The following is a 9,924-nucleotide window of genomic DNA, read 5'->3' as shown; positions in this document are numbered from 1 at the left end:
CCCAAGAGACAAAGATTGTTCATCTGGTGCCTAAAATGAATATTCAGTTGAGAATCCCATGCTAGCTTAAAATTAGCACAATTGTGAATGAAAGAGTTCTAATATATGTAAATTATAGGTAACATGGAATCAAATTAACCATATCAGACAGAATAGGGCTGGCTGTGCATTTTTTTGTGTGTGCATATATTCATGTAAATATATAATTATCAGTCTGTCTATCTATGTAAATGTAAAATGTATAAATATAATCTATATACTATTGCATATGTAATTATCTTGCATTTTGTACCAAAGATAAAGATGATATTATTTTGCTTGTACTTTCTTTGTCAAGGAAATAGTTATTTGTTACTTTTTAGACAAATTATGTGCAATAGCTGTAATTTCATTCTTATTTAGTAAGTGAGATAGAATAAAGCAAATATGCTATATTTTTCTTTCTTGTAAAGGATAGAAATTGACAAGATGAATTGGGGAAATGATACATGGTTTTTTTCACCTGTAATATTTATTATACCTTTTGTTGAGATAAAATATCTCACATTAATATATATATCTATATACAGACATCTATAGAGGCAACACTATAATGTAAAGACAGTCTGGACAAACATGGTATACATCAAAAAGTTATGTACTATTTACACACACATATTGGATACTCTCCATTTCAAATCACAGATTTACTCCCAATAGTTGGAGCATTTTCATCACAAAATTCTGCTGGTTAAAAAAAGCCCATTGTTCCTGTGGAACGGAGCTTGTTTAATTGTTAGCTATAAATAAAATAACCACAGAAAGTGTGATGAAAATGGAGAACTCAAACTAGATACGAAGGAAGCTATGGCAGCTGATACATATTTATAAAATAAGAACAGAAGTAAATGAAACATGCTAATCGGTACGGCATGAATGTACAAAATGATGAAAAATAAACCAGGCACATCAACTTGAAGAATCTCACTGCAATTATCGAATCCACGATTGATTACCTTTTGGTCAAAATTGTTCTTCAAATCAAAATCCATAAAAAAGATAATGAAAACACATTAATCAATTTGGCACATGGAAATGTGATAAACTAATAGCAATGCATTTACAGTCCACAACACAATAACAACTACAATTACATAGTTATAGGTGTCTTGAAGCCAACACTTGAGTGATATATTACTAATAGATAGGAACGTCAGGTCTCAAAAAAGAAGAAAAAAGATAAATAAAATGACCCACAACAGTCCCAGCCTCCCTGGATACCAGATTCTGCAGATAAAATTTTTGCAAGCCAATGCCTCTGCTAGACACAAAAGAACAAGTAAGAGCAATGGAGAGTTAGGCTGTGCTCTTGGTCGCTATTTGGTGTCTAAATGGATTCACTAAACAGCTGCAGTTTGGGGCCTTACAACAGGATCAGAGTACTGTACTTGCATAAACCCTACATATGCTAGATTATCATTAATAATAATAAAAACTATATAATCATATCACATAAATATCTAATACAATCTGCCTTTCAACTTTAATGGAACATCCTATAATTTTTTCTGCAAAACCAACTAACTTGAGCAAATTGCTTTTCATTCGGAAAAAAAATATCTTCACCTTAAATACTGATGGACGGAGCATCTAAACAGCTTACAGCCTCTTCCTCACAGAAAAGATGTTTTACTAAAGCACCTATGTGTTTATTCAGCACCATATTGTGGAATGATAAAAGTCTTGTACTGTTCCTTCACAACTGTGAACAGATCCATCACTGGGTCTGGTTAAGTGACTTAAAATACTCCAGCTAAGAATAATAAGCTTTAAAAGTAAAATTCTGTTAAATAAACTTGAATTACTTGGATAGAAATAATTACATGTTGAACTTCAGTCCAATTTTCTCTACAAGTGTAAAAAAAGAGATGACTATTGTACTGAAAGCAGCAAAACAATCAATCTCCCTAAGTGATATTTCTCCTTCATGAGAGGACAATAAATTCATCATGCACAGCATGTTCAGATCCTCCTTTGAATATATATTGTCATTCCATCAACAATTAATGATGATAAAACCTAGACAACTGACTAAAAAGCCATAAAAATTACACTGAATCATGGCTGTTTGTCTAAATCCTCAACAATTGTTTATTACCTGTAAGTACCAGTGATAAATTCACCAATTACTTTCCAGTTTTCAGGAATAAGAAATCCACTTTAAAAGACTCAGAGTAAAATTTTGAGGATATCTACATGGAGAAATTTAAATTTAAAATGAGAAAGAAAACAAATTCTTCCTTTTCTAAAAGATAAAAGCCTACTTAAACATAACCAGTTTGTGTTGTTTTTCTTTCCTTTGAACAGATCTACTGCAGAACTGAGATGATCTTCTGTGCAAGGGAGGGGGCGGCCTTCAGTTCTGGTGGTGATGGTCAATGTATGTCGGCAAATCGTGAGCTTCCTCGAAGAAGTCAGGCTCATCATCATCGTTGTTTGCTGTGGCTGTGGCCTCAGTTCCGTCAAGCTGGAGACAATGGGCAAGGTTAAAAACATTTATGGGGAGATTATAAAAAAAACTAAACAATCATTACTCCTAATCCTTGTGTTCAGAATAATATATGTAAAAATCAAGAAAGCAACAAAGTAAGAAGGGCTAAGGGCCTCTTATCTTATCAATACATATATATTCTGTCTTTTTTGTAAACTTTAGTCTTCTAATAGGTGTATGATTTATCAACTAACTTTAAAAAACATTTGAGCAATTACATCTGGTTAACATTTTTTACCAAGAAAAATTTTGCAGATCAAATGTAAATAAGAAAATAAAAACAATATATGAAACTTACTGCATTGAGCTCAACTCCACTGAATGCATAGGGAAGAAGGTACAATCTAATGGGAATGAGGCACATGAGCACGAATGGGAAGCAGAGAGCAGCAGGAGACTGCTTTACAATCCATAGGATTACCAACATAAGGAGCTGGATGCCGGTGTAAGCATGCATCTTCCATGTGCGCACCTGAAAAGGTATCAAGATATTTATGATCCACATTCATTTGAAAAAAAAAAGGGAAAAATCAATTAATATATACATTTCAAAAATGAGCAATAAACAATAGAACACCACATCAAAGCGTGGGATGAAGTCTTTATAACAAAAAAGCAAGGCTCTTCTGCAAATACTCACTTTCTTCACATAAGCTACATTAGGATGGTGCTTGACTGGCATGAGGAAAAGAATTGTGCGCTCGAGGAACTGAATACCAGCTGTGGCAGAGATACCCATGTACAGGAAGATACCTAGCAGCACAGACTTTGGTACAAGGTTAAGAGCTGCTGTCAGGAACACTGACAGTCCCACCAAGACTGACACAATGACGGCACTAACTCGCTGCTCTGTAAAGGCAAAGAACAAATTCTTATTTTCTACAATTTACCCTTTAATAAGTCAAACTGATAGTATATTTTAAGTAATATTATATATGCAACTCATGAAATAAAAGTACTTCACTACCCAACTATATGCCAATCATGAAAAAGGAAAAGAAAAAAGGAAAATAGATCTTACCAAGAACGCCCACAATCTTAGGAGACTCTCCAGGGGCATGGGTTGAGCTCATGACGGTGAGAGCAGAGGTGTGGGACACAGTTCTCACGCAGGCCGGGCCCATGAAGGGAGCACCAAAGAGCCCAGACACAAAATTGATGAAACCGGAGAGGATCAGATCCCAATGGAAACCTGTTCCCTTTACCATGTTCTTCTCAGGCTTGCTCAAGATAAGGCTAGAGGTGAAGAAAGAGTAAAAAATATGATCAGGTTTTGTGGAAGATATGCTGACCTTTTATTGTCTATATGGAATGAGCAAACACACATTTTACGTTTGTTTCAAAGGATTGTGGCTTATAAAAGACTGTTTTGCTTATTTTGTATGCTGGTTTTGTAATAAAGATCTAATATCTACTTTTCTATTTGAGTGCATTATTAATAAATCATAACAAGACAAATATATGATCATGGCCTATCCTTTGTCAATATATTTATTGTCTAAATATATTTGCCAGATTGCAAGATACAAAAGAAAGTCTCTATGTCCCCCCTTCCTTTCACACCAGCAACTCCAATCCCCCCTCCCTTCTCTACTCCCCTCCATCATCACCAATTTTCCTTGCAAACTTCCTGCAGACTTACTGGCAGATGTTCTCTTCCAGGAATACGAGGCAGAAGAGGAGGAGGGAAGCAGGAGCAGCAAGGAAGATGACCCAGATGGGCAGTGCCTTGGTGACACCCATGGGGTTGATCATCCATCCTCTGATTTCTGGGTTGGATGGGCTGAGACCTTCGGGCATGGTGAGCTTGTCGGTGTAGGTGTCATGGATGAGGTAGTCCAGGGTGACCATGAGGACAATGGAGATGGGCACACCAAAGTCACCAAGAGCACGACGTACCTGGAAAGTGAAGAGAGCAAATGCATGAATAAGTTTATGCAGTGGTAAATCAACAGAAGCTATTGCAAGTAAAAAGTATTTTTAACCAATAAAAATGCTGAAGATGAACACAACAAACAGTTCATACTAACAAAGCAATAGTCATTGTGATGTATCACATAGAGAACCTAACAAATGAAGCCAAGACAAAGGCACTCACACTTCTGCCGAGGAACTTGGAGTTACGGAAATGTTTGAGCTTGAAGGCAATGAGGAAGGTGCTGATCATCAGAATCATGGAGAGGAGAGCAGTGTTGGGCTGAGCTGGTTCGATGGCTGTCACGTCCTCGTCTTCCATGTTGGTTGCGTTATAGAGGGATCCATTGATGATGATGCCAGATGCACTGCAAGAGGAAGAGGCTGGTGAGTTGAGAGCATTCAAGGGGCCACATGGACTTTAATATTCTTATACTATATAGTGGTGAGAAATAGAAATGAGGGAGGGAGGGAGGGAGGGAGGGAGGGAGGGAGGGAGGGAGGGAGGGGAGGGGAGGGGAGGGGAGGGGAGGGGAGGGGAGGGGAGGAGGCAGGAGGGAGGAGGGGAGGGGTGGGGAGGGGAGGGGAGGAGGTAGGAGGGAGGAGGGAGGAAGGAAGGAAGGGAGGGAGAGGACGGGGGAGGGGGAGGGGGAGGGAGAGAGTGAGTGAGATGGGGAGAGAAAGAGAGAGATAGAAGGAGAGAGTGGGAGAGAAGAGAGATAGAAGGAGAGAGTGGGGGAGGGGGAAAGAAAGAGAAAGAGATGGACAGCAATTGAGATAAATATATAGACAGACGGATAGATATACAGCTAGCTGAATAGAGAGAGAGAAAAAAGAAAGAAAGAGAAGAGCGAGAGAGAGGCCCAACGCCGTCGACTTACATTTCCGAGCCGTTGATGTCCTTGAAGCCGTACTTGGACTGCAGCGGGTGATGGACGAAGATCTCGGCCAGCTTCTCGAAGGCGCCGTAGATGAAAATGAGGCACACCAGCGTCGAAAAGATCTCCTCGGTGAAGCGGGTGAACTTCTTGACGATGGCCACGGCCTCGAAGGCGGTGACAAGGACGGCGGTCACAGTCATCCATATTCCCACCCACACTCGCGTGGCCAGGAAGTCGATCTCATACGACTGGCAGAACTGGGCGTGGGAGGCGGATACAAGTGAGTATGAAGAAAGGAATGGGGAGATGTGTCAACGGAAGTAAAATGCAATTCAAAAATATATATATAATTTTGAAAAGGAACGAAGGAAAAAATCGTATATATTTAGAAATACTGCCATATGTTGCCGTAAAATTCTTACTATGATCATAAATTCCGAGTACGAGATATTTCTTGGGAAGGAAACATTTACAATCAGAAAACGGCCCCGAGACGATGAATCCTATTCAATGAATCTCCTGAAAGATAAAACTCCTCCTCTTACCGAGTACAGACTCATGTCGAAGATCATGAGCGGGCCCGTGGCGCCCACGATGAGCAGCGGCTGGGCGGCGAACAGGGCGAAGATGATGCCGTTGACGGAGGACATGAGCAGCGTCTCGCCCACGCCGATGTAGTTGTTCATACGGTCGCCTGGCGGGCGGAAGGGGCGCGGTTAGAGGCCGTTCGGTGAGGGGAAGGGAAGAAGGAAGGATAAAGAGGAACTCGGAGAGAGAAGGAAGAGCAGCACGAATGCAATCAAAATTAAAACTACAGCTCCACCACAACCAACCAACGACAACATAAAACTTGATTAGCTGAGATATTTAGGTTTAATTTTGGATACGAGTTTTCAAAAAGAGAGCAAAACCAATCACACAGCCAGAATGGACAGCCAAGGGCGCGCGCCGACTCACCGTAGATGCCGCCGAAGGTGATGGCGGCGGAGAGCGCGGCGAAGAAGATGAAGATGGCGGCCGCCAGCACCTGCCCGCTGAGGCCGTCCTTGATGTCGGACAGGTAGAGCGGGTAGCGGGTCTTGAGGTCCTGCAGGACGCCGAAGAAGGGCTTCCCGGTGCGGATGAGAGGATCCCTCGGAGGAGGCCTCTTCTTCCCGCCGTCGCCATCGCCTGCGGAGGCCGGGGTCACGGCCGCTGGGGAGGGAGGGCGTGTCAGTGGGCGCGACCAGGGTGTGGGCGGGGTGGAGGGAGAGCGAAATTGCCGCAGAGCGAGAAATGCAGCTGCGTTACTCTCAGATGATAAGGGATATGAAAATATATACTCACTGAATCAGTAGGTTTATAGTTATGCCGCAAAGGAGGGGTAAGACAAATGCAAGCGAGCCTCAGCCAGCCCCGTGAGGCCCCAAGGAAGGAAGCCCGGGGTGGCGCCTTACCGGTCTCCGTCTGCTTGCGCTTGGAGCGGAGGCTCTCCTTCTTCTTCATGATCTGGTTGGCCTTGGCGCGGATGTCGTCGATGGGCACCAGGTCCTTGTTGTTCCAGTCGGAGGGCGGCAGCACGATGGAGGCGTTCAGGAACTCGTTGATGGCCGAGAGCAGCTGGCCGCGCGAGTGGGCGCGGTAGGCCACCTCGTGGAAGCCCTTGTCGGACATGAGGGTGGAGATGGAGCGCCCCACCTCGTGGTAGTCCATCTCGCCGTGGAAGGGGCCCAGCAGCACGAACATGAAGCGCACGGGGATGGGCACCTGGGGGAAGAGGGGGGGTGTCAGTGGAGAAGGGCGGCGCCCCGAGTGGCGGGCGCGAGCGAAGATAATTCAGAATAAGAGCTGTTAAGGATTCTAGAACTGTTCCCCGCGCTCTTCTTCTCGGACTCCACGAGAGCGAGAGCGCGGGCCTTCCTGGACGGGACACGAGATAGGCCGCCAAAAGGAAGATAAAGAAAATCTTAAAACAGAGAAGGGAAATGCTCACCTCCACCAGGTTGTCCATCATGACGCCCTCAGCCAGCCTGACGAAGGCGATGGTAGGCTGCTTGAGGAAGTCTACGGCGCCCACCAGCACAGCCGTGGCCTCGGCGCCCTCGGGGATCTTCTTGAGCAAGTCCTTGTTATTCCTGCGCAGGTCATCCTTCGAGCCGCCCTTGTCCTTCGGCTGGGCTTCGCCCTCGATGTCGATCTGCAACGAACGGAAAGGACGTGAACCTCTGAAAGGCGGCTGCGACCGGAGCTGCGTCAGGAACCCGGCGGGAGAGACGGGGAGTGTGGGGGGGGGGGGCGGAGGCGGCGGGAAGGTCTGCCGAGCGCGCAAACGAGGCGAATGTCGACCTAGGTAACTGCGCGAGACGACGAAAGTGCACAGAAACCGTGGTGAACCGTAGCTCCCATTGCCAGTATTTATCTTAAGAATCAGTCAAACAAATCCAAACCGGCAACCAAAAAATCCTGAGAGAGAGAGAGAGAGAGAGAGAGAGAGAGAGAGAGAGAGAGAGAGAGAGAGAGAGAGAGAGAGAGAGTGAGTGAGTGAGTGAGTGAGTGAGTGAGTGAGTGAGTGAGTGAGTGAGTGAGTGAGTGAGAGAGAGAGAGAGAGTGAGTGTATGGGCTCCTCCTTTACCTCTAATTCTTCCACCACAAAGACCCACCATCAAGGGCAGAACCTGGAACTGAATTGATTCCCCGGGAGAAATAAAGAGCTAGGAAGTGCGTGTGTGAGAGGCTGAGAGTAAGGAAGTGCGTGTGTGAGAGGCTGAGAGTGAGGAAGTGCGTGTGTGAGAGGCTGAGAGTGAGGAAGTGCGTATGTGAGAGGCTGAGAGTGAGCAAGTGCGTGTAGTGAGAGGCTGAGAGTGAGCAAGTGCGTGTGTGAGAGGCTGAGAGTGAGGAAGTGCGTGTAGTGAGAGGCTGAGAGTGAGGAAGTGCGTGTGTGAGAGGCTGAGAGTGAGGAAGTGCGTGTGTGAGAGGCTGAGAGTGAGGAAGTGCGTGTAGTGAGAGGCTGAGAGTGAGGAAGTGCGTGTAGTGAGAGGCCGAGAGCGAGGAAGTGCGTGTGTGAGAGGCTGAGAGTGAGGAAGTGCGTGTAGTGAGAGGCTGAGAGCGAGGAAGTGCGTGTGCGAGAGGCTAAGAGCGAGGAAGTGCGTGTGTGAGAGGCTGAGAGTGCGTGAGATCAAGAGAAATAGCACACATCCCCGGGCAGGAGTTGCACTTTCAAACTTGCCCGTCTTATACAACACAACACAACCTTGAGCTCAACTACCCGAGACTTAGCGATCTTTCGTGCTCTCTCTCTCTGTATGTGTTTGTATGTGTGCATGTATGTGTGCGTATGTGTGTTTGTGTGTGTATACATGTATGTGTGCGTATGTGTGTTTGTGTGTGTATACATGTATGTGTGCGTATGTGTGTTTATGTGTGTATACATATGTGTATGTACATATATGTTTGTATGTATGTGTGTGTACGTGTGTGTACGTGTGTTTGTACCTGTGTTTGTACGTGAGAGTGTCTTCCTATCTCTATGCACTTGTCTAAACAGAACACCATTCATTCATAAACGTTCTTCTTCTCCCATCTTTCTGTGTTCACCTAAATACAGAATAACCTTTAATCCAATCCACTCATCCTCTCTTCATATCCCTCTGTCCATTCCTTCCCTACGCAAACATCAAACAAAAAATAGAGAGAAAAAACAACAACAAAAGTCTGAAGCGGAGGAGCTAAATATTTTGTTTGTATGCATAGGCGAGTGTTTTTCTTCGCGGACATCTTGCCTATTTTCGGAGCCCGTTTGCTCAAGTATTTTGCATGTCCAATTAAAGAACTCGCAGTGTTATGAAGCTTGCATGTCTCTCTCTCTCTCACACACACACACGCACACAGACACACACACATTCAATTAGGCAACAGTTTTATGACAGCCCGCGTCGCTCTCCTCTCCTCTCCTCGCCTCGCCTTGGGAGGAATGCGCGGGCCTGCACGTGCGCGCGTGAGCCTCTCTGTCGTGTTCACATCGAGTCTGAACATCTGAACATCGTTTTCTCACCCAGTGTCTCGGGTTCACTCACCTCGCCACGTTTACGCCTCGTGAGCATCGTGGACATGGCAGTGACACGACTGGCACCATCGCCACGGCAGCCGCCATCATCATCATCATCACCACGCTCGCCGTTACCGAGTTTCCTCACCGCAACACGACGCTACGCCCGCAGCGACAGAGAGAGGGGGCGAGGGGAGGGGGTGAGGGAAGGGGTGAGGGGAGGGGGTGAGGAAGGAGAGGGCGAGGGGAGGGTGAGGATGGAGGGGAAGAGGGAGGAGGGGGCGAGGGAGGAGGGGACGAGGGGAAGGCGTGAGGAAGGAGGGGACGAGGGGAAGGGGTGAGGGAGGGGCATGAGTGAAAGGGAAGGAAGGGGCGAGGGGATAAGGGAGGGGAGAGGGAGGAGGGAGGAGGGAAGGTGGGTGGTAGGGAGGGGAGAGAGGAGAGAGAGAGAGAGAGAGAGAGAGAGAGAGAGAGAGAGAGAGAGAGAGAGAGAGAGAGAGAGAGAGAGAGAGAGGAGAGAGAGAGAGGAGATGAGAGAGAGGAGAGAGAGAGAGAGAGAGAGAGAGAGAGATGTA

General features: G+C 45.6%; 1 protein-coding gene across 1 annotated transcript in view; it reads right to left on the bottom strand.

Annotated features, from left to right (window-relative positions):
- Positions 1-492: 492 nt before the first annotated feature.
- Positions 493-9,924, bottom strand: part of Ae2 (Anion exchanger 2) — a gene marked incomplete in the record, with an annotated part of 213,205 nt that continues 203,773 nt past the window's right edge. Inside the window, 11 exon segments of the mRNA XM_070119078.1 lie at positions 493-2,506; positions 2,829-3,002; positions 3,171-3,379; positions 3,552-3,766; positions 4,173-4,429; positions 4,629-4,812; positions 5,326-5,582; positions 5,871-6,019; positions 6,283-6,519; positions 6,762-7,071; positions 7,298-7,501. Coding sequence (XP_069975179.1) covers positions 2,396-2,506; positions 2,829-3,002; positions 3,171-3,379; positions 3,552-3,766; positions 4,173-4,429; positions 4,629-4,812; positions 5,326-5,582; positions 5,871-6,019; positions 6,283-6,519; positions 6,762-7,071; positions 7,298-7,501 — 2,307 coding nt within the window.

This window comes from Penaeus vannamei, chromosome 43, assembly GCF_042767895.1.
Source record: "Penaeus vannamei isolate JL-2024 chromosome 43, ASM4276789v1, whole genome shotgun sequence".
NCBI lineage: Eukaryota > Metazoa > Arthropoda > Malacostraca > Decapoda > Penaeidae > Penaeus > Penaeus vannamei.
This window is presented reverse-complemented; position numbering and strand designations above follow the sequence as displayed.